At 35.4% G+C, this 24,189-nt stretch overlaps 3 protein-coding genes across 10 annotated transcripts; 2 read left to right on the plus strand and 1 right to left on the minus strand.

The window, feature by feature from the left end:
• The first annotated feature begins 5,472 nt into the window (after positions 1-5,472).
• On the plus strand, positions 5,473-13,584 carry LOC100252594 (RNA demethylase ALKBH10B). 7 transcript variants are annotated; one of them, XM_010650084.3, is made up of 9 exons: positions 5,556-5,919; positions 6,015-6,687; positions 8,259-8,393; positions 8,887-9,005; positions 9,160-9,277; positions 11,500-11,622; positions 11,797-11,909; positions 11,994-12,148; positions 12,353-13,584. In XM_010650084.3, exons 2-9 carry the CDS (start codon positions 6,072-6,074, stop codon positions 13,089-13,091), a joined length of 2,118 nt encoding a protein of 705 aa, XP_010648386.1. In that variant the 5' UTR covers positions 5,556-5,919; positions 6,015-6,071; the 3' UTR covers positions 13,092-13,584. The 7 variants fall into 7 exon arrangements, with proteins under 7 accessions (XP_059595243.1, XP_010648423.1, XP_010648465.1 ...); XM_059739267.1 differs by having other exon boundaries at positions 5,558-5,919; positions 11,503-11,622; XM_059739272.1 differs by having other exon boundaries at positions 5,558-5,919; positions 8,259-8,375; positions 11,503-11,622.
• A 190-nt stretch (positions 13,585-13,774) lies between these two features.
• Positions 13,775-20,753, plus strand: LOC100256078 (uncharacterized). Of its 2 annotated transcripts, XM_002285115.4 has the most exons (8): positions 13,775-13,902; positions 13,988-14,114; positions 14,214-14,289; positions 14,637-14,709; positions 16,348-16,443; positions 16,725-16,775; positions 18,231-18,617; positions 20,122-20,753. In XM_002285115.4, the coding sequence occupies exons 1-8, from the start codon at positions 13,825-13,827 to the stop codon at positions 20,452-20,454; spliced, it is 1,221 nt and encodes a 406-aa protein (XP_002285151.2). In that variant the 5' UTR covers positions 13,775-13,824; the 3' UTR covers positions 20,455-20,753. The 2 variants fall into 2 exon arrangements, with proteins under 2 accessions (XP_002285151.2, XP_019075206.1); XM_019219661.2 differs by lacking the exons at positions 13,775-13,902; positions 13,988-14,114; positions 14,214-14,289 and adding an exon at positions 14,298-14,514 and having other exon boundaries at positions 16,368-16,443.
• LOC100261163 (purple acid phosphatase 3) lies at positions 20,690-23,780 on the minus strand. Its single transcript, XM_002285124.4, has 7 exons — positions 23,048-23,780; positions 22,147-22,303; positions 21,771-21,878; positions 21,544-21,671; positions 21,319-21,447; positions 21,169-21,236; positions 20,690-21,095 (listed from the first exon to the last, which is right to left on the minus strand). Exons 1-7 carry the CDS (start codon positions 23,216-23,218, stop codon positions 20,882-20,884), a joined length of 975 nt encoding a protein of 324 aa, XP_002285160.1. The 5' UTR covers positions 23,219-23,780; the 3' UTR covers positions 20,690-20,881.
• Positions 23,781-24,189: the final 409 nt, after the last annotated feature.

Here is a 24,189-nt window from a genome sequence, read left to right on the forward strand (position 1 = left end):
GAAGCAAAATCAGGCTATTATTATACTTTTAAATTTAAATGTAAAGAGCATGCATGAGTATATTAATGAACTAAGGGTCTCCAACGGGCCGGGCCGGGCCCTTGATATATCTAAGGCTCGTGGCCTGGCTCGTGGCCTCTCAAGCTGGGCGGGCTTGGCGGGCCGGGCTGGCGGGCTGGGGTAAAAATTAAAATAATTTTTAATTTTGAAGGGAAGGGGTATGGAACCATAAGGGAGCTAGCCACCAACTGAGCTGACCCTCTTTTGTGTAACTATTTTGCATTAATTATATATATATTAGAAATGTTGTATGATTTTTGAAAAAAAATAAAAGTAAGTTGGTTGTTCAACTGTTACATGACCGTTGAACATGCCACTCATAATTCAATTTCAAATATATGACCGTTGAACGGTCTTGAAATTAAAAAAAAATAAAAAATAAATCCTAATATTTAAATCCCTATAAATATTAAATATCCTCAATTTTTTTCTATTCTCTCAACTCTTAAGTTCTCTCCCATTCCACAATATTTCCGATTACTGCATTTTGTCTCAAATTATTCAATATTATTGGTGGTGAAAAACAAGCATTGATGGTTCAAAGAGTTCAAATTTGAAGGAATTTCTGCTTCGGTTCTCCAATTTAGTAACATACTTCACCTTTTCTTTTATTTATTTGTTACATTTTAATTTTACATTTATTATTTTTATCAATAATTATAATTATGGCAAGTGATTCTTGTTCTTCATCTAATGCATGTGATATCAAAAAATTTACTTCAAATATATGGAATTTTTTTTGATAGAATAGAAATAAATTTAGAAAATAATAAAAAAGAAATAAAAGCAAAATATAATATTTGTAACAAACTTCTTAGTGGTGGCTCGAATGCAGGTACAAGTCATTTAAAAAGGCACCATGAAAATTGTAAAACTAAAAATAATATAGATATTAGAAATTATATGCAATTAGGTAAAGATGAAAGTGGAAATTTAAAAACATTTTCTTATGATGAATCTTATTGTCGTGAAGAAATGATTGATTATATAATAAGAGCAGAAAAACCTTTCAATTTCACTAGTTCGCCATCACCGCCAAGAGATAATGATTAAAATATTTTACTAAATGTATGTCATATTTTTATTTTTATTTTTATGGTTGAAAAGTACAAATGATTGACAAATAAGTAGGTGTCAACCTAGTTGGGATGTATTTATTTTGTAGTAATGTAAACTTTTCCCACATTTTCAAATGTAATGTATACATTCAATGAATAAAATAGTTAACAATGAATATTTTTATTAATGTAACATTTTTTATTTTTTGAATATTTTTTTTAATATATATATATATTTTAAAGTGGCGGGCCTACAGGCTGGCCCACCGGGCCTAATTTGGGGCCCATGGCCCAGCCCATCCAGAAATGGGCTCGGGCCGGGCTTTAGCCAGTCGGGCCGCGGGCTTTTTGAAGACCCTTAAATGAACAAGAATAAACAAAGCAAATTGAGCATATAATCAAGATCAATTCAAATTTAATTATCCCTAATCCTCTTCTATTTTCAATAAAATCAATGTTCACTTAGATGTTTCCTGAAAATATTGGTCAATTAATCTTTAGTGCTTATAAAATCTATGGTAATGTTTTTTTTTTTTTTATGCATAATTTCTAAGAAAATTATGTCATATAATATTTTCAATCTTTATGGATAAACTAGTAGCACAATTAATAAGAAAGGGGAAGGGGAAAGAAAGTCGTATGAAAAATCTAAGCGTGGTTAAAAGGGGTTTGAACTTTTCAAAATATCTTTAATTCATTCAAACTCTCGAGAACTTTTAAGAAGTTATAACTTCGTTAAAAAGACTTCAAAACTTTTTCGATTGTTCAAATAAAACTTATGTTTTTAGATTTTAAAATTTCTTCAAATATTTTTTTCTTTTGTTACTTTTTAAAAGTATTTTCAAATTGCTAAAATTATTAATGCTTCAAGTTTAAGATTATCAACTTAAATTTGCTAAAAGGCTTGTTAGATCCAAAATATAGCTGCTTTTGAGAAGCCAAAGCAATCGAGTTAAGGTCCGACTCAAGCTATGAGCCTTAAAAGCCGGATTAAAGTTAGCCCCAAGTCAACTTCAAACTCAAATTAAGTAATGGGGCTAAGACCTAAATTGAATTTTAAAGACTTCAAATTCTAAATTCAAGCCCCAAATACATGCAATAATTTCTAATTGTGCAGCTCAGTCAAATCATTCAAACCTTTGATTGATATTATTCAAGTCAAATTAATATCAAACTAGCCTACAAAATCAAGAACATCTCAAATTAATATTCAACAAGTTTTTCAATTTAACCACTTTAAACAAAGAATTAAAAATTAAACTCATTTCCATGAATCAATAAAATTATAATTTGCAAGCAAATTTTCACAAAATGAAATCCGTAAATATAAATATATAATAAAATAAAAACAGGCCGAATCTTATTTTATTTATTTATTTTTTTAAATAATATGTTTTTTATTGAATTTCATAATCTGCATTCTAATATGTAGGGTGGATTTTTACAAGTACCCGTAACTCGTCTTAAAGGAGAAATATGCTAAATAAATATAAACGAGTTTAGAATAGGTTTGAGAGTTTTTAAAATTTTCAGATGATTTGAATAGATTCATATATGACTTTGTCTTTCCCACCCTAATTATATATAATTTTAAATAAAAATTATTTTAACTAATTTTTTTTTCAACTTTTTGAACATAAATAAAAATTAATTTTCATAAAAAATATAAATATTTTCCATATTTTGATTTATAAATTATATTTATTTTTAATAAAAATTTAAAATAAAAAATTGAAAATTGTTAAAAAAATTTAAAGAATTCGGGATGGATATGAAATTTCTTAAACTCGTACCACCTTGTCATGCCTTTTGAGAGATACGAATATATATAAATAAAAATAATGAGGTTGGAAGAAGGTGACCTATCGTATACTCGATCGTATTGTCATCCCTGATCAAGACATCATTTTCAACAAAATTTGTTTGCATTGGAGTATTTATATTATTGTTATTTTTTAAAGTTTTATTTATAATTTGGAGAAAAAAGAAATTAGAGTTTAAAATTTGCAGGTCACTTGTATTCTATGTGTCTCGTTTCATTTCTTTTTTCTACCTCCATGTTTCTTTTGGTCACTTTTCTTAAAAATTCATAACCTACACAAACTCGCCATGTTGGGACCTGCAAATACGACTTCCATATTATTACTCTTAAAGCCTACATTATTTCTTGGTTGAAAGGGAGGGCCGACAAGCTGGGCGCAGAATAATTAGCAATGGAAGACTAATTTCTCTTGTGATTGAGTTGTAAAGTAAACTCGAAAATTTAGGTCAACCCACTTTGCTTAGAAAATAACAATTAAATCCATATAAAAATTAAATTTATTTTAAAATATAGAAATTATGTTAATCAAATCCAAGTTGGAGTGTCAACCAAGCCAATGAAGTTGTTGGCCAGAACATCACATGGGCCATGGCCAATACCAAGGAAAAATAAAAGTGTCCAAATCATAACTTTTAAACTACCGTACTTATTATTTGATTTAAGTGGAATTTAAGTTAAATTTTTCTTAAATTATTAATTTTAAACTTATTATTTATTTTTAATTTTAAAGTGGTGTTTGTTTTTTTATTAAATAGAAAAAATTAAAATATTTTATAATTTTTATTTGATTAGAAGCAACCATTTGATATGAACTAAAACGACTAAATTGGATCTATTGATAAAAATTCACTTTAATTATATTGATAAATATTAATAAGTTTCGAATAAAAAAAAATATTTTGATTTTTTTTATTTAATAAAAAAACAAATGTCACTTTAGTATTAGAATTATTTTATAAAATTAATTTAAAATTTATTTTAAGTTATTGAATTGATATATATCATTAGTTGTAATTAATAATTATTATTAAAAAATTTAACTAATATTTATTTTTATTAATTTTAAACAATAAATTTTTTACTTAACATTCATACTTTAAATATTATAAATAAGATAATCTAAAATTTATATTTTTATTAAATGTGCACAAATAAGACTAAAAAACAAAAAATAAAATTAAGATTAGATATAAGTTAACTATTTTAACTTAATACTTCAAATTATTTTTAATTTTAAGTTGTGATATTAAGTTATTTTAGTAAAGATGCTAAATCTATTTAATAACTTAAATTAAATTATTAAGTTACTTTAATTTATTAAATGTTTACTAAATACACTCTCCCACATAAACTTAATAAAACAAAAAAGTAAAAATAATGTTGAAAGCTCCGGCATTCTTTAAGTTTAGGCTCATCACTGCAATGAAAATTAATTTATAGTATGATTTTCATTCAAGAAGTTTTCTTCCAACAACATTCCTATTATTGGATTGGATTATTTGCTTCAGCTGGAAATTAATACCTAAGATTAATAGCAATTACTACCTGGATCATTAATACAAGAGCTAGCCATCCATCCATAAGGAAGCTTGCCAGTTACACGACCAAATCTCAGTGATATGATATCGACCCAACCTTCTAAAATATCAGCTTAGGAGGGTGCTAGGTCCCCATCTTCTCAACTGAATACAGTGATCTGTATATAGCGAGGTGGCGTACCTGGCTTAAATAGACGACTTTAAATGACACCCAATTACATGTTAAACCTTAAGAATACGAAGAACTCAAGTCAATGATGTCACGCATGTATGAAAATGACATAAGGAACTGACCCTAATGTTGTGCCTCCAGTCCCCATCAGAATTTGGTCTTTAGGAGTTATTACTCAGTGATGGAGTTGTTGTGACATATTGGTATCAGCATATCGGTGATCTAACCAGATTCAATATATTCTCCGGTGCATAATAACCAATCTTCATCCAAATATGTTGCACGTTACCACGGGCGCATAATTAATGAGCATATCCCACGGCAGATTAACTATAGGCCGAGTGGCTGCAACTTAGTGGTTTTCAATTCAACTTTTGTTAATGCTAAATATTGAATCAATTTATGGTCAGATTTTAAAAATGAAATATTATAATAAAGGATTAATTACGTAATCCATGTGGGTTATATATCCCATGAGACCCACGTTTAATGTAATAATAATCCGAGTGAAATAAGATACCTTGGCGTATGTACCCAAGAAAAGGCACCTCCGCAGGAAGCTAAGGAACCTGGCCTACAGGGTACCTCTACACACTTTTTTTTTTTCCCACTCAATTATAAAATTGAAATCAATAATTCCATTTGATAATACAATGAGATAAAAATATGAGGTACGATTTTTCAACTTTTTTTTTTAAAAAAAAAAAAAATTTGATCACGAGCAGAGTTAAAAATGGCGTGGGTTTGTGAGTGCACATGCAAAATTTGGAAGATTACAGAGAATTATTAAAGGGGAAGAGCAAGTTGGGGAGGGGCTGCCGCGAATGAGATGCAAGGTTTGTAAGTATGCGATGGGTAACAAAGAGGAGACAAATCAAGAAAAAAGAAGAAAAAGAAAGGAAAAGAAAAGAAGGAAAACAGAGCAGGGGGAAGCACCGCGTTAGTGGGAAATTACAGAAACGGTCCTTAGATCAAGAATATTCCATTCTGGTCCTATCTACACTCCCCGCACCCATCAGGTCCTGAAACCAGAAAGAAAGAAGAGAGCCACCATTTAAGACCACTATACAACATACGCGTGCTCAATAAGCCATTATCCCTCATTCTCTTTCTCTCTCCATCTTCACTAACCCTAGATCTCCGTCTAAACCCTCACTTCACGTCACCCTCTATTGCTCCATCCCTCTCCCGTCTCCATTCAGATCTGAGCTTTACGCTACTCCAATTTCATCTGATCCATATTTCCACTCTTCATTTCTTTTATTTTTGGTATTTATCTACTGTGATTTTGGTAATTTGGACTATGAAATTGTTATAGATTTGTGGCTGATCCGCCCAGAGTATACCATTTTTGTTTTTTATAGATCTGAGACTGAGCATGCTGTCTGTCTGCTAGTTTGGGATTGAGACGCTTTATTCTCATGGCAATGCCATCGGGAAATGTGGTGATATCGGATAAAATGCAGTTTCCGGGAGGTGGAGGCCGGGGTGGCGGCGGCGGCGCCGCTGAGATCCACCACCACCGGCAGTGGTTTCCCGACGAGCGCGACGGCTTTATCTCCTGGCTGCGCGGGGAATTCGCGGCAGCCAATGCTATTATTGACTCGCTCTGTAATCATTTACGCTTGATCGGCGAGCCTGGGGAGTATGATGCTGTGATTGGCTGTATTCAACAGAGGCGGTACAATTGGAGTTCGGTGCTGCATATGCAGCAGTATTTTTCTGTGGCGGAGGTCATTTATGCGTTGCAGCAGGTTGGGTGGAGGAGACAGCAGAGGCATTTGGATCCGGTGAAGGGTGCGGGGAAGGAGTACAAGAGATATGGTGTTGCATATAGGCAGGGGCAGAGGGGTGAGACTGCCAAGGATAGTCATAACTCTAATTTTGAGAATCATAGTCATGATGCTAATTCGTCTGGTACCCTCGAGAAAGGAGAGCGAGTGAGTGAAATATACGATGATGTGAAAGGAGGAGACAAAGGAGACGTTGTTGGAAAATTGGAAGATAAGGATTTGGCCGCTGCAGAGGAGAAGAAAGGTAAAAGTTGAGAGTCATTTTGATTGTCCCTAATCCATTGTGCCTTTGTCATTAGTAATTTCAACTCGTTTCTTGTTTAAATGCTATTGACAAAGAGACTAACTCCTCAGCTGTGAAGCTAATATATGTATATTTTGAAAAAGTTTAGGGTTTTGGTAACTGTAATATGATTAACCTTGCAGACTGATAAGGAAAAGTTTGTATGACCTGGAGATAGCTTCCAACTCGGTCATTACATCATATTGCCTTTTCTTCTATAAGAGCGCACACAGACATTTTATGCAAATTTGTTTGTATTTGATGAAAGGAAATTATTCTTTCCAAATCACACTTGCCCCTTCAATCCATTCATGATGGCATCATATCTCCTGTAATTTAATGTGGACTCCGTTTTAGTCAATGTGGAATAGTGGAAAAATATGCTTTTCACCCGGGGTTCCTGCCATTGATGGGAGGTTAGAAAATTGGTGACACGTTTTGTAGGACAACTTCATCTTCATCGAATCATTATTTTTTGTGTTTTTCTATTTTTTTTTCCTCAAAATGCTAAACTGCATGCTTTACAAAATTCTTGTGCAATGAAAAACATGCTAATAATTTGGCTTTTGTTATGCTGCATTTATGCTTAACATTCAAATGCCCCCAAAAAGATCGAATTGTTACATTAAAATAGCAACCATATACACTAGGCTTATCTGGGCTCAGCTCTAGAAACAATAATCTAAGAACAGAGCAAAAGAGAGAGCCCAAGCTCTCAAAGAAAAAAAGAATTAGGAAAATTTTCTTTGGGCCTTAAGTAACTCCTTGTTTTGAAAGATGTTTTATTCTGAACTGTCACTTTGCATGGATTGTACAGGATACATAGTTTTGGTTAATTAAGGCATTCTATTTGCACTTCTTAAAATATGGCCCCCATTTGTCGTTCAATGAAATTTGATATACTCAATATTATAAGGGAATTGAAGCCACTTGCAACCTTTAAAAGGCTGTGTGCAATTTTTAACTTAAAAAATTTCCTTCTGGCTGAGACTCATACTAGAATGGATATATAGCATGATCTATTCGTTTTCTGAGGGCTTTTCATAATGATTCAATTGAAGCTACATACAATCATAAGAGAAGTTCAAAACAAAAAAATTGCAAAAATAAAATGAGGGCTTACAGCTCAAAGAATCCGTTTTCAAAAAGAAAAGAAAGAACAAAAAAAACTTAGATTTGGGTTGCTCAGCAATGTCCTGTTTGATTGTTTTACTTTATTTTTATGTATGCGTTTGTGGCTAATTCTTCCTCCAAGGTTGCTGTGCATAATGTGTGTCATTTCCATTCATTCTGTGCTATTTCCTAGAGAGCTTAAAGCTATGGAATGTCAGGTTGTTTTTATCACTTAAAAGAAGAACAATTGTGACATCTAAGTAATGGTTCTTGTCTGATACTGATTTTTTTTTTATTAGTTCTATTTAAATCAAATGGCTCAAAATGCAAAGATTATGAAACATAGCTATTAATGGAAATAATGTTTTGTGTTTAAGAAAGTATTTGCAGAAGTTATGAATTTTGTTATTTTTGGACAGCTGGAACAGATGCTGTTGCAAAACCCAATGCAAATAGCTGTTCGAAGAGTTCAGAGAACTCAGAAGGATCCCGATGTGGCATTTCAGAGACTGAGGCCAATGACATGGATGATGGAGGCACGTTAAATCCTAAAGGCAATTTTTTTTTTTTTTCCATTTGTGTGTCTGTGTATGTGTTTCTGCATTAGAATCATCAGGAGCTTAGTTTTGAGTAGAATTACCGACTCTATTTGCTCTAGATAGAGCTAAAAAATTTCAGCCAATCTTTGCAAAAGACTATGATACCCATTTGACCCATTCACCAAGAGAGGAGCTGTTTCACCTTCAAGATATCCAAGGGGCTCCTCTAGGGTGAGGTTGCCATAAGGAGGTTTCTGAAATAGAAGAAGGTTATGCTGAATAGGAAATATCCTGAAGGCTGATTATGATTGCCTCTTCTTGCATGAAGCATTGGGTGGCTGTTTTAGTTAAAATACAGTTATGACTGTGTTGCGATCCTAAGTAAAAAGATTGTCCTTTCAACACACTTGTATTGCATTTATTTTAAAAATCTCTTTGCCACATGATTGACATTAGCTATCAGCTGAAATTTCTGAATATAGTTTTTTTATTTTTCCCTTTAAATTAGGATCTTGTAACATGATTATGGAGAACAATGCACATCCTGTCCAGAATCAGAATGAGAAGCCGAATCCCACTACTAGTCCAAAAACATTTGTTGGTACCGAGATATTTGATGGCAAGGCGGTAGTGTTACTTTGCCCTTCTACTTGTATCTTTGTTTTTATAGTAGTTCCAGTTTGAAACAATAGCTTCTCTTAAAGTGGTTGTTGTTTTGTTTTTGTTTTTCCCATTTTCTCTTGCTCCTTTTATTCCTCATATGGACCAATTTTCGTTATAGGTTAACGTGGTTGATGGGCTAAAATTGTATGAAGAACTTTTTGATGATTCAGAAGTTTCAAAATTTGTTTCACTAGTAAATGATTTGAGAGCTGCCGGAAAAAGAGGACAGTTGCAAGGTAAGTTCACCAATGCCTTTTTCTTTCAACCATTAGGAAGAAGGGTTACTTCCATATTTCTGTTTACCTGTAAAGAAAAATCACTTTTAATATTTCTTTTGTTTTCTTTTCTGCTATCTGTATTTAGATCCTTACATTATAGGCGAAATTTGATATTTATTTCTCTCCATGATATGTTAATAATTATAAAATTGTGACTAGAAGCATCTTCAATCCTCATGGTTTGAAGTTTCGGGAGATTGGTGTCTGGACGCATTTGCCACAATGTGGATGGTTTTATGTGTTTTAGCAATGCTAAGGAGCTTGAAAACATGGTACTTATTTTAAAAGTTGGTAAATTGTATAGAAATCAAGAGTCAAGGTAAATAATTAAATAATTGATATCTGAGTTCACTGTCATATGCCTTGTTTTAGATTGGTCTTTAGTTTTACCCAAATTATTTCAAAATCACACCGCTTGTTTTTTTTCTTTCAAAACCTTGAGACATCCTGAATGGTTCGCTAGGTTTTAATCAATTGGCACAACACACACACACACATAGATGCTTGTATATTTATGTTTGTGTGTATACATATATTTATATATGTATGAGTAGTTGTGTGTCCGTGCTAATGTTACAATAAACTCACGGGAAGATCCAACCTTTATTCATTGAACCTCTGATGGGGCCTGTATGCCTGCATGGCAGTAAATCTGTTTGATATCTTCATGAATATTTCTGGTATCTTGGACTTTTAGTAAACAGTTTGATACTGATACACCTGTCATCTATACTCTTAAGAAAGTGGATGGAGAGATCTCTCTCTTCCATCTCTCCAAACAGTTATTAAGCTATTAAATTATTTATCTCACCTTATTTTATCAAGATCATTAATTTGATGACAAAAATAAAGTAGTAATTTATTTTGTGGGCCCCATCACAATTAAATATAAAAAAAATTAAACCATTACCAACATGAATTTGTTGTTTTTCATATTATTTTTCAGTCACATCTTTATTTAGCCTCCATGTAAAGGATGGTTTCCACCACATCATAATATTTTTTTAAATTTTTATATAATTTTATGTTAAAAATGAAATTAATTGTACATACAGCATGCGTGTTGCGTCTAGTATCTATAAATTATTTAGAGTCTTTCAACATACCTCTTGAGATCAATATATACATTGATATCCCTACTGATATATATCTATATCTTTTTTACCTTGATATTATTGTCAATATCAATGTTTTATTTCTTATATGACCTTTATGCCATTGTTGTAGATATAGCGTGGACTAGTGGATGGTAGCTCTATTGGCCTCCTTCCTGTCAAAACATTGACTGGTATTGCTCTGCTAAAAGCATACAGGCCAGTGCTCTCCTCTGTTAGGCACACCATCTCTATTGGCAAGCACCACCATAATGCCTATATAAGACTTTCTCCTCCATTCTCCTTTTCCATTTTAATCTCTATCTTCCTTGTGACTGTCCGCTAAGGCCAAACCGTTCTTAACAAATATCCCCATACACCCAATTCCTTCATGTAACATTTTGGCTATTTTGCCTTCCTATTCTTTCCACACCCTACACTACCCTAATCCTAGAGACAGTAGCAGGTTTAGCTGGTTGTTTTTTACTTGAGAATTGGTGGAAGAACTTTACACGTGAGGAATAGCTTTTTTTTTAAGATGCAATTTTTTTGTTGGTTGAAGACTTTTGTGGGAGAATCTGTAGTCTTTTCTCATAGATTTTGTGTAGGGACAGATAGCTTCCTCGTGGTTTTTAAAGAGAAGGTGCAGTTTTTGTGTATCTTTTGATTATGGGGAAAAAATTTTCCCTTTGGAAAGTTAGCTGATTTTAGATTGTATAGGGGATCATTATGCTATGGATGCTGTAAACAATACATCTTGAATGGTTGTACAATATTATTATCCAAATAATATTTCATGAAGTGCAAGGCTGCAGAAGAGATTTGAGATGTCCTAACTATAATAAAATAATAAAATTAAGGTGGTAGATGAAACTTATGGGCACATGTGTTCTTATGTGTATGTGCTTTGGAATGCATGGAAAAGTTGTTGAACATATCTCTATATTGATGCTTTTATCATGATTGGAATAGCTTCCTAATCTAGTACATAACATGATATCAATTTTAGTGTTCTTGTGGCTTAATAACAAAGGATTCCCTCTCCATTAAATGTCAAGTTTTTCTAAACTATTGTTTTACAAGAAGCAGGACAGACCTTTGTGGTTTCGAAGAGGCCCATGAAGGGGCATGGAAGAGAGATGATTCAATTGGGCGTCCCCATTGCAGATGCACCTCTTGAAGATGAAAGTGTGGTTGGGACTTCAAAAGGCATGTTCCACAGTATTTAGCTCTCTGTGAAAATTATGGAAGATTTTTTTGTGATTCTTCTGCAACAATAAATAAAAGAAAATGCTTCTTTCGATCTCTTTTGGAATTAAGCAGAAATTTTAAATCTGGATTTCTCTTAATTATAATCTATTTAACTTTATATGGAATTTGCAGATCGAAGAACAGAATCTATACCTTCCTTGCTGCAGGATGTTATTGGGCACTTGGTTGGCTCACAAGTCTTGACTGTGAAGCCGGATGCTTGCATAATTGATTTTTACAATGAGGTTGCTAATTATAGTAATTTTCTATGGACTGCAAAAAATTTGCATTATGCTAAGCATTCTTACTTTTGTTGCCTTTATTTGTAGGGTGATCATTCGCAGCCTCACATCTGGCCAACTTGGTTTGGTAGGCCTGTTTGTATCCTATTTTTGACTGAATGCGATATGACTTTTGGGAGAGTAATTGGAGCAGACCACCCTGGGGACTACAGAGGCTCTCTTAAGCTTTCTCTTGTACCTGGGTAATCATTTTCAAATCTCTTTCTATGTGTTAAATAATTCTCTTTCTCCCTGCACCCTGGGACTACAGAGGTTCTCTTAAGCTTGTCTCTTGTATCTAAGCAATCGATATTGAAGCTCTCTGTCAATATATATTTTTTTCTCTCTGCACCTTCTTTACTTAATTCAAATGCTGCGTATCTAATATTTCCCACTCTGCAACACAGATCCCTGCTTGTGATGCAAGGAAAATCAGCAGATTTTGCCAAACACGCTATTCCCTCCCTACGCAAGCAACGTATTCTTGTTACCTTCACAAAATCTCAACCAAAAAAAACCATGGCAAGTGATGGTCAGCGACTTCTTCCACCTGCAGCACAATCATCTCACTGGGTTCCGCCTCCTAGTAGATCACCCAACCATATGCGCCATCCTATGGGCCCAAAACATTATGGAGCAGTCCCAACAACTGGGGTATTACCGGCACCAGCACCACCCATGCGGCCACAGCTTCCACCTCCAAACGGCATGCAACCACTGTTCGTGACCACCGCAGTTGCACCAGCCATGCCTTTCCCTGCACCAGTTCCCCTCCCAACTGGGTCACCTGGGTGGCCAGCAGCTCCTCCAAGGCATCCTCCTCCTCGTCTCCCAGTCCCAGGCACTGGAGTTTTCCTTCCTCCACCTGGCTCTGGTAATTCTTCATCTCCTCAACACATATCAACTGAAGCAACCTCTACCTCTGTAGAGACAGCCGCCCCAACAGAAAAAGAAAATGGATCAGGAAAATCGAGTAGTAACAGCAACACTGTTTCTCCAAAAGGGAAATTGGATGGAAAGGTGCACAGGCAGGAGTGCAATGGAAGCATGGATGAAACTGGTGTTGATGAGAGAGCAGTGACAAAGGAAGAGCAGCAGCATAATGATGAACTCAAAGTGGCAAGCAAGCCAGCTGGAGCAGTTTAGAGAGGAGGAGAGAGAAGCGTGACTGTATTTTTTTTTTTTTCCTTTTTTAATTTTAATTTAACCTTCAAGGGAAACGGGGTAGGCTGCAAAGTGCAAACTGCAATGAGTCTGAAGCAAATGTAAAGGGCGGCAAAATTTGAGACTTGGACATTCATATACTCCCAGAGGGAGGAAGGGGAAGAGGAAACATTCGAGTTCCCTTCACAAATTCCCTACTCCTCTGTTCCATTTTCGTTTTTATTCTTTTTTGTTGTTTTATCATATGAATTTAAGCTAGGCACGGAACCCAATCCATTCTCTCAAATTAATTTGTAGCTCTTCTGTCTCCGGTGGAAAGTTTTTTTGCTGCTGCAATCAGTGATTTGTAGATTGAATTCTTGCACCCATACTCTATTTCTGTTTCTGGAATCCAATTTTGCAATATATGTAATATTCAAAATTGTGGGCTTTTGTAGCTCACAATGATCAATTGCTAATGCTATTGACTTGGAAATTAAAGGAGGAGAACTCATCATCCTTTGCCAGCATCTTATAAAATTAAACCAACTATCTAAGTTTTTTTTTTTTTGGTTCGCATCAGTGTTCACACTATCTTAGCGGATGTTTAACGCAAATTTCGTTGTTAGAAGCGATGGACCTGATGGTGTAAATTGCATTAACAAAATGAAATAAAATTTGACACAAACCTTGCAAAGTGGTTAGAGCTTAGAGCCTAGAGGGCAGGCATATTGAAATGGAGGAGAATAGCATGGGAGACAGCAGGCATCCCCGTGTGATACTGAAAAACTTCGTGTCGGTGGAGGAATGCAAGGTTGAATGATTTTGTGAATTGAATGGGTATGATCTATGAAAAAGTAGATGTATTATGTTTGTTTACACAAATGAATGAATTGCAGGAATTGGAGTTCATCCACAAGAGCTGCTGTACGGTGGGGTACAGACCCAATGTGTTCTCAACCACTCTCTCTCATCTCATCGCCACTCGCTCTCCCCACTTGATTCTGCCGTTTGTTCCAATCAGAGGTACTTCCCTCATTTCTCCCCCTTTCTTTCTTTCTTTAATTTTTTTTTTTTAATTTTTTTAATTTTTAATTTTTCATCTGTGAATTATGTTATATCTAGAGCGGCTCAAAGAGAAATTGGAGGAGTGCTTTGGGTGTGAGTACGAACTCTTCATTGAATTCACCGGTTTGATCAGGTCTCTTTCCTTACTCTTTCATTCTGCCTTTGGGTTTCTAATCGATTCTTTTTCCTTTTTGATTCCTGTATACCTTTCAAACACCTAAAACTATTACCCTTGCGCTTAATATCCATATACAGGCGGCTCATATGACTTCTTCTGTTTTTCTAAATCGAAATTGGTATTCGCTGATTATTGATATGAATATTTTGTTCATTGGGCATGCCAACTCTGACAAATTAGGTGTGACGACAGAAATTGAATTCGATACCCTGCCCATTTCTAAGTTGCACCATAATCATGTCGTAGGTTCATATTATCCACTCAAGTTGGTATCCTGATGATGCTTTGCGTTTTTAAATCAGCTGGACTAGAGGAGCGAGCATTGGATGGCATAGTGATGATAACAGGCCCTATCTCAAACAGCGGGACTTTGCGGTGTGTAGGCAATTTTCATTTCATTTCCAATTCTTTCTTGGTTGTAATTTGTGAACTCAGGTGCTCCATTTTAATTTTTGTTTGGTTACTTCCCTTCTTTCAGCACTTGAAAAGTTTTTGTATGGGCTTCATGCTTTATGCCTAAAGATTAAGATTAGACACAATGATTGCCCCCTGCTTTTCTTGGACCTATTTTGTTAAATTTAAGAGCAGAAAAAAATTATAGCAAAGAGAAGGAAAGTGATTTGAGGGAACCTTCCTCCACTAAAAGAAATAGGAATAGACTTCTTTGATTTTCATTTTGTTCATGAAGACTTATTTGTAAGACTCCTACTAACAAACTTGGAGATGATCTGTCCTAATAGATTGGAAACTGCCCCTCTAAAAAGTAGCAAGCTAGTCTTGCAAAGTTGATTCATTCCTAAATATTTGACTAGACACATAAAACTGTATAATTTTACTTCCAACTTTATGCACACATGGATAATAACATCCACAAACTCATAACATCTTCCTCTCTAAAATTAACCTTGTCCTTGGGGTTATTTTGGAAAATCCAAACCTACACCTTTTTCTGCCACATTATCACATCCATTCCATCTGCCTTCATTTTCTTCACCTAACAGAGCTTCTCATGCACACATGGATGATATACAAACCCTCTTCAAGAACTTGCATGATGAATCCCACTTCTTCCTGCAGAAATTGATACCATAATTGGGCATCACTTTCTAATGATAAGTGGCTGATTATACCTGCTCCTCCGTATGGGTATGCTGAAACCCAATTTGTTGGGTCTTTACTTCCATGGAAACGAGGAAAATCCTACTTGGCCAGCTGAGGTAGAATTGAGTAAGGTGAGTTTATTTGTCCTTGAAGTAGAGTGGCATATGGAAGTAATAAATTTGCACACAGAAATTTACATGCTTCAGTTGCCAATGAAGTAAACTATGTGCACAGGAGAAGAGGGAGGATTTGATTCTTATTCATTATAAAAGGAAGATTACAATGTCTCAACTTATATAATTACAGATATCTGTGTATGGCAGATACAGCCCGGGGATATTTCCTGCTTCTAACTATTTGACACCATGAGAACTTGTACTTCTTGCTATAATTTTTTTTTTCTATTTCTGCTACACAATAAAGCATCATGCTGGTCCACATGAGTGCCTTCTCACTTTGCTTGAGTGTTGTTTGACATAATGAAGCACTTTGCTAAAACACTTTACGAAAAGGGATTCAGTATAACTGCTTCCTCTTTTGCATGAGCATTTTCTCTTCCGCCTTGTCTGTTGTTTTTTTTACTGACTACAATTGAACAACATATAAATCCTTTATTTCCTTGACTACTTGATTCATAAGGCTGAAATAGCATTCGCCAGTATATTGTCAAATTGGTAGGTTGAGTAATGTGCTCTCTCAGTGACATGCAGTGATGGCAACTGTTTCCATCTTGGATGCCCTTAAATGAAATAATTCATTTCCATGACTCAAACTCATCTTCTAGATAAATTGGTTTCTTTGTTTTCAGTTCTACCTTTCAAGCAATGATATTTGCCTGTAAATGATTTCAGTATTGATCTTGTCATATTGACATCAGTGTGTAATATGTTTTTCGGTATCTTTTGGTAAAAGGCAGTTTGTTATTTGAATAGCTATGGAAATGATTTCAAAGGTGGACTCTTTCACTTCCAGGATGGGGATCCCACAACCATTGAGCCTTTGGCTGGAGTAAGTTTGTCCTTATCCAGTAGATATGTTAGAAACAAAAACTTGAGACTCCTTCAGAGGTCATGTGTAATTGTCATATGTAGTGATGAATGTGAAATATCTGACATACATCTTATAATTGCCATACATGGTTAATGAAGGTAAAATACTAATAGGTCAAAGAAAGAAAGAACAAAAAGTAAACCATTTTTGCTGCTTGCAATGGACTAGGTGGATTATTGTCTTTATTTGATTCCATCTAATACTTGAGCAATACTCATTAGTTTGTTTTATACTATCAGGATGTTGTGATGTACACAGCTGACTGCCGCAACATTCATTCTGTTGATGAGGTACCTTCAAGTCTCTGTGTGTGAGTGTGTTTATGGAGAATAAAGTACGGTTCCCTCTCTCTTTTGGACAGTGAAGTACTTCCCTCATCATCCTATGCAATTAAAATCCCTTCTTGCTTTCTTCCTTTGGTGCTCTTACTGCATAATATCTTGCTCTTAACATGTGCAATTCATTAACTGGCTCTTCCAAAGTGCTGGGTGAAACTTTGTGGATGATATACAATAGCCTAGTAGGAGCCAAAATTCTAATAACTCCTTCCAGTTCCTGCATTTTGTTAATAAGATTCCATATGACATTAGTTCCCTAGCTTTGAAGTCGACTGACAAGTCTTTGTTTGTTAACTTATGAGGCTAATGATACACTAACTTTCAGGAGTTAATTGTGCTAGGGATCAAGATAAGCAGCTATTCAACACTTTCTAACTTCCTAGTTTGTGAGAAAAATAGAGCTTCTCACATTAAATCCATTAGGATCTCATGCAAAACTGGTGTTTTTCTCCCTTGTGTTGGTCAAAACGCACAAAGATGATAGATACAAAATGTATTCTTTGAGTTCATTAAACTTTGGAAAGGACACTAGCATGGATGTCAGTGTTTGTCATAGGTATGAGGTGTCTGACATTGTGATCTCATAGGCTGGCTGTTGTTCAGATTTCCTTGTAATCTGCCTTGGTACAAGTTCTGCCTCACCTGGATCAGTGACAGATCCAGACTTGTCGCACAAGAAGCCACTAAAATGTGCTGTTTTGGATCTAAAAAAATGGAGAGCGGGAATTGTTTTGGAGTATAACAGCAATGAAATGCAAAATAGTAAAGATGCACAGGTGTAGTGGTTTTCTGCACTTAGATGTCCATTTGCAGAAGAGGAAGATTGGAAAATTCTTGACCTTCTCCATTTTGTAACGAGTTAGCTTGGGAAAACAGTAATTCAGAATTGCCAAAGTATTCTAAGATGGCTAATGAAAGAAACTTTTAATGCAACTAGTGAACATTCTAATGCCAATTCTTCTTGGACAATATGTTTTACATTCATAAAACAAGCGATATTATTTCTCAAGCCAATGTTGCAGTTGTCCCAGCTGTTTTTTAAAACAATATTCTGTTCTTTAGAACAAAAAATGGTTAACTTAGAAAAAAGTTTTTTCAGAATTTTTTGTTTTGAAAACAGGTTGTTCTTTAAAACAAAATTTGAGATGCTTTCACTTGTTTTTTGTAGAGTATTCTGAACAACAATTGGGAAAATGGGAATGCTTTGAAAGCTTTTGCATTATATACAAGTGAACAGTAACTTCATGAAGAATATGCCATAAAAACTGTTTTTCATATTTTCCCAAACCAAAATTTTATTCTTAAAAATTATTGAGAACTGTTTTAAAAAATGTTGACAAACAGGCTCTGATTGTTTCATTTTAAAACCCATCGTTTTCTGATGCTAATTAGTTTGAACCTTGACAGATAACTGATGGTGAAAGGCTGACCCTAACTCTATGGTTCAGTCGAGATTGTTCCCATGATGAGGATGCTAAACTTGTTTGCCTTCTCTCTCAAAGCCAATTACACAGTTCAAATAACGAGCCTGATCCATACCTTCCTTTGCCAGCATCTAGTAGTATGTACTGGTTTTCTCCAGACCATATTTCTCAGCACCAATCAGGATTCGATATATGCTGGGCAAGAATGCACATTCTAGGATACGATCTTTTCTCTCCTCAGGATAAGAGTTGTTTTTCAGCATTAGATTCATCTTGTGATTTCTCAGAACGACTGATGGAGCAACTGCAACTAGCAAGAGGAGATGAGTTGTTTGACCTAGAATTTGTCAACATTTTGCATGTTCTTCAGGTATTCTTTCAATTGCTCCTTCACCTTAATATTTAATGTTGATATCAAGAAAACAATGAATGAATGTGGTTGTATATATGCTTTAAACACCTTTGAAGATTGATCTGATTCCGTCAAACTCCCTCCCTCTTTTCAATTTTTATCCTACTTCATTGGTTTTTTCCTCACTTCTGTTTCCTTTTTCCTCATTTTGTAGAGATTCATTGACTGCTATTAAGATTAAAAATGTAGAATGCATGCAGAGAGGCAATGATGTCGATAGTAATTATTAAGGTGGCCAATCTTGTGACTGTTTGTTACATGGTGGGTCTGGTTGAACCTCTATCTTCCATGTAGTGGGAAATGAGAATCAATTTTCCCAGCCTAAAGTATTTTTTGACAATTTTGAGAATCAAAGTATTAGAATGTGTTTTATCTTGTGTGTGTGTGTTTTGTGTGGTTGAAGGTTGGCTGTGTTCATAGATAGTAACAGGGCATAGCATCTCCTGTCATATTTTATAGAATTTATCTTTTGTTGGTATCATTCAAACTATTGGTTGCAAAATCCTTTTAGAATGGAAAAAAAGGTCCCATTACTAGGTGTGGAAGATCAGAAAACAGATGCTGTATTTAGTTTCTCACTGTCACTTAACTGCCCTCCATTCCTCATTATCTTCAACTTTGTATTTTTTTCCTTTGCAATTTGGGATTGTTAATGGTACCGATGGTAAAGCAACCCTCCCTAGAAGGGATTTGTCACTTTTTGTGAACTCGAGGCCCCAGTCCAACACACCCCATGAATAGAGGATGCCTTTACCACCATAACTATGATGAGGGTCTTCGATCTTTGTATCTTTGGTACGTGTTATTATGTTATTTTCCCATGATGTTCTTACTATCTATAGAGGGGGAATTGCTTCCACGAGTTCTCATGTATCTATCATGCCTATTTGCTGTTTCATCTGCACAAGCTGTAGTCTTTTCTGGAACTAAAATTCTTTATTTGCATGGTTTAGTAACTAAGATCCAAAGCTTTGCATACCTGATAGGCCCTTTTTAGTTGCATGCCCCAGCTGTTGTCCTTTTCTAGACCTAAAATGCTTTATTTGCATGGTTTAGTAACAAAGATCCGAAGCTTTTCATTACCTGATGAGCCCCTTTTTAGTTGTATGTCCTTTTTGGTGTTTGGTAGATGTAGATTCTGGGAATAGCATAGCTTGCCAGAATTTTGTTATAAATCATATGCATCCTTTAAACCAAAAAAAAAAGGGCTTCCTTCTCCCCCTATATTTTAGTTGTCACTTAAAAAAGGAGTAGAACCAGTTGAATTCATGTTTGGTGGGGCTAAATAACTTTTAGGATTCACAATGACTTTGAATGTAATAACTTTGGTTCCCTCTGGTCCGTTGATAAAATAATCATTTTTTTCTCACACTTCTGAATTGGTTGATGGGGATTTAAGATATTCTACTTTATTTTGTTAAAATATTTACTTTTGTTCTTACATGTGACTTATGTTAAACAGGTGGTACAGTTTTACAGTTGGAAAGCCTCAAAGTTGCAGACTTCAAAAGTTGAAAGGGAAACTGAAAATTTGGTAGTGAAATTATCAGAGTCACAAAGAGAGAAAATCAACAACTTAAGAACTACATTCTTAAATGATCAACAACTGGCAGAGACGGTGTTGGGTACAAGTTGTGGTGAGAGCAGGCAGCATTCCTTTCAATGGGTCAGTTTCTCTGCTGCAGTTGGTGCATGGGAAGATTATACCCGTGAATTAAGAAAAGAGCTAGTTCTGAGCTTACCATATTGGAGAACCCATCAAGCTATTTTCTCTGTGCCATTTGATGGGTCTTGAGAAAGATCGAAGTAGCATATATTTCATTTTAGCTCCTCAAACCAAAGCAGCCTGAGTCTGGTCTTTTATTTATAGCAAAATCTGTCCGGTTGTTTTGAACCGGATGTTGTCTTGCATCAAAATCTGCTGAAAACTGGGGTAAGCGAATCGGTACACTCTCAGTCTGCTCCCATGGCAGTGGCTTGCAGTTAATTGTCAGTCAGTCTTCACATGAGAAAATATGGAAGATGTGAAGTAATATGAAGCATAAAACTGCACTATTCATTATTGGCTCTAGAAATATAAGATATTTAGCAATACTAGCTGGGCTTCTCCACAATGGATTATACTCGAATAGAGTTTCAAACAATAGCTAAGCTAAGCTTAATATTTTACATGCACATATAGGTTCTCACTTGCAGCCCATTCTTTGCATATTTCTCACTCTCTACATTGGAAGGTTGAGCTCTTTGGACGTACTCCATTTATGCAAAACCTCACCAAAAACATCATAGAATGCAACATCAACTTGAGATGCAGTAATCTGCACTGACATGAACCCTTGCCCGTCGTAGTAGAACTTGAGTTCCTCTGGATTCCACCATTGCACATCGCCCCTCCATGCCTTTGACCCGCCACCACTAGTCAGAAATTGAATTGGACTGCACAAACAACATACCAGTTAGGTCACCTTTTTCTTCCTTTATTTTTCTCAAACTTACACCCATTTTATACCTGTCGGGGGAACTGATGTGTTCCAAGCAATGGTCATGTCCGTTTATGTAAAGATCCACACTGTTTGCCTGGAGATTTATGATGAGAAAATGTGAGATAAATTCAATATAAAATTGTTTTGGTTGTTTTATATTATATTGATATTATTGCCTGAAGGATTGGGAGAAGCTGATCTACAAGCTCCACTGTGTCCCCGTGATGTCCCGCACTTCTAATTGTATGGTGGCCAACCACAATCTTCCATTTGGCTGTGGAATCTCTTAATGCCGTGTCCACATCCTGTCACACAAACGTGTTTGGTAGTCAAGAATATTGATCAACATGGGGCGTTGGATTGATAAGTATTGTTATTAATTAATCAAATGATGGAGTTACCTGGAGGAGGTTTGAGAGATAAGCCTGACGGGGAAGGACGCCCTTCCAGTCATAGTCATGATCCTCAGGATCTGTGAAGTATTTGTCCACAAATGGTGTCGTATCTACAAAGAAAAACTCTACAATTTCTGCGCAACAAGAAAGTGAAAGATATTAATAATAATACCCCAACAAGAAAGTGGGTTTTGCCACAGAAAGCACGAAAGGAGACTTTCGTTAGCCTTTACCTGCATTCAGAATAAAAGACCTCAAGCAAAGCCATCTGCTGTCCATCTTGGTAAGAATGGGACTCAGTTGAGCCTCAACTTTTCCTCTGTAGTCATGGTTACCCAAAACTGCAACAAAATAAACAAACAAATCCCAAACCTCCGATCACTTTTCTTTGCTTTTCCATCAGCCTCTTTTGGGTCACATTTTTTATTCATAAATGTGATAACACCTCCCCCAATTATTCCTTTATTTTTATCATTTATGCTCATCTGCGCGCTGCGCTCACAGGTGTTGGGGCTTGGGGAATGGGGAATAATAAAGAAGTCTGCATCGTCGACTGTGTAATAAAAAAATAATAATAATCAAGTAGAGTATTTGGAGGTTTGGATTTACCATTGTACCATTGCTTTTGCAAGCTTGGGGCAGTGTACACTTTGCTGAACGACTTCTCGAATGCTGTGTCGTGGATGCCCGACAATCCATTGTCGTAGAAATTATCTCCAGTCGATACTACAAAATCTATGTCCAACTCCTCTCCAACCCTTCCCATCTACAAACATATTTTACACATTTGGGTTACCATACAAAGCCATCTGTAATAACTCAAAAAGGGGTTTTTTATTTTTTATTTTTGTACTTTTATAAATAAATGTCCATGACATATTACTATTATTTCTTGACATGGAACAGAAAAACAAAACTTTCATGATTAAAGTGAAGATAAAAGCACCCCATGTGGCAACTTTCCTTAACAATTTAAGATAGGTAGGGTTTAAAAGAAAGGCAAAAATGTTGGGAGTCCCACACGAAAGCTAATCTAAAAATATTTAAAAGGGTGGTCCAAGGAGTGGTGATAGGATGGGCTAAAGCCCATACACTGCTTCACAGGTGTCGCAAGATGATTAGTATGAAGGCTGACAAAGGGGAGGGAAAGTTCCTCATGGCTTCCTCTTGGTCCACCATATTGGCCATTATCGTATGATCGATGTGGACTTGTTGCATGGTTTGGTAGACAGTGTCTTCTGCCGAATAGCATATGGAATCTATTCGGAATTATACTCTCTATATGATTCCAGTGCAATAAAGGCTATAAGGCAAAGAAAATAAGAGAAAAAGATGCAAAACATCCAACGATTCCAGCACTGATTTAAAGTGTTGTCGTGTTTCGATTGGTTCAAAATTTTTATAGAGAAACTTGTCTTTGATGTTTAGCGATTATAATCCTTTTCCTCTTAATATTATTAGTATTATTAACGTCATTCCAAAAATAATAGAAGGAGAAGAAGGCGTGAACCTGAAGTGCAACTCGAGATTGGTTGAAAGATCCTCTTCTTCCCCAGTCACCCACCACCAGAAAGCTGAGGGACCCGTCAGCTTTAGCCTGCTGTTCCAACCGCAGAAGCTCTGCTACTGAAGAAACCGAGCAGAGCCCAACAAGGGCTGTGAACACAAGATAGAAAGCCATGGCTTTGCTCAAGAGAAGAGCTATGGGTGGATCTGGGTTGGATGGATAGGGTGAGGGAGAGGGGGAGAGGGGAAATGGGAGAAAGGAAAAGGCTCTGATTACCGTGCGTGAAGAGGTTGTCAGCCTTTTTTATAGATGAAAAATGAAGTGTGTAATGAGTAAAGCGAGTTCGGTATCAATGGGTTAGCGATGACAAATTGAAATGTGTCCTAAGGAAACAGTATGAAGGTGGCATTAATGGGTGATTACCCACAAATGGACAAGTGCCCAAGCCCTACAGCATCCGAATCCACCATCCACTTAGAAACCCATGGACCACCGGAGCTTGCATCATGTCGCTTACCACGCCTTGTATTTTAATGGTCCAAAAGGGTATAATTCTATATACCAACTCGAATATGCCTCTTGAGTGGAAAATTATATGGCGCTCTGCGAATATTTTCAGAAATAGTTGCCAAAAAACGTTTTTTAAAAAAAATAAATACCAAAAAGAAAAAATGGAAATGGGGAATTGAGCTTCAAAATAATGGGATGAGAATGAGTCATACGCCAATGATTGAAAACAAATTAACACAAAGAAAAAAACAAATTAACATAAAAGATAAATTCAAGGAAATTTTCAAGCAAATAATTGTATCAGAAAAAAACAAAGAAGGGAAAAGAAAGATGGGAAACGTAGGGGGTAGGGGCTAATGACACTGAGTTGGTAATCAAACACATGAAACAAGAGAATGGACATATATATATATATATAATTTATGGAACCCTATGTAAATGAATAAAATAATTAAATCGATATGATTAATTTTCACGTTTTTAAAATTAAGTAGATTGTTTACATCTTTTTTTTAGGGTACATTGTAAATTTTTTATGTAAATTAGTAATATGGAATGAATATATTAATTAATAGACAATAAATATATAGTTCTTTTAAACACTTGAGTTAATCATAGTATAAATCAAGAATGAA

The sequence above is a fragment of the Vitis vinifera genome, chromosome 1, assembly GCF_030704535.1.
Source record: "Vitis vinifera cultivar Pinot Noir 40024 chromosome 1, ASM3070453v1".
NCBI lineage: Eukaryota > Viridiplantae > Streptophyta > Magnoliopsida > Vitales > Vitaceae > Vitis > Vitis vinifera.

What these genes read in the sequence shown, in the direction of transcription:
- LOC100256078 (XM_002285115.4), top strand. Translation starts at nt 13,825, where the DNA reads ATGGAGGAGAATAGCATGGGAGACAGCAGGCATCCCCGTGTGATACTG. An exon ending in TCAAACAGCGGGACTTTGCG is followed by an intron (nt 14,710 to 16,347) that starts GTGTGTAGGCAA and finishes TTTTGGTAAAAG; the next exon opens with GCAGTTTGTTATTTGAATAG. An exon ending in ACATTCATTCTGTTGATGAG is followed by an intron (nt 16,776 to 18,230) that starts GTACCTTCAAGT and finishes GAACCTTGACAG; the next exon opens with ATAACTGATGGTGAAAGGCT.
- LOC100252594 (XM_059739260.1), top strand. Translation starts at nt 6,072, where the DNA reads ATGGCAATGCCATCGGGAAATGTGGTGATATCGGATAAAATGCAGTTT. An exon ending in AGGCACGTTAAATCCTAAAG is followed by an intron (nt 8,394 to 8,886) that starts GCAATTTTTTTT and finishes CCTTTAAATTAG; the next exon opens with GATCTTGTAACATGATTATG. An exon ending in AGATATTTGATGGCAAGGCG is followed by an intron (nt 9,006 to 9,159) that starts GTAGTGTTACTT and finishes TTTTCGTTATAG; the next exon opens with GTTAACGTGGTTGATGGGCT.
- LOC100261163 (XM_002285124.4), bottom strand. Translation starts at nt 23,218, where the DNA reads ATGGCTTTCTATCTTGTGTTCACAGCCCTTGTTGGGCTCTGCTCGGTT. An exon ending in AATCTCGAGTTGCACTTCAG is followed by an intron (nt 22,304 to 23,047) that starts GTTCACGCCTTC and finishes ATATGTTTGTAG; the next exon opens with ATGGGAAGGGTTGGAGAGGA. An exon ending in GTCTTTTATTCTGAATGCAG is followed by an intron (nt 21,672 to 21,770) that starts GTAAAGGCTAAC and finishes CTTGTTGCGCAG; the next exon opens with AAATTGTAGAGTTTTTCTTT.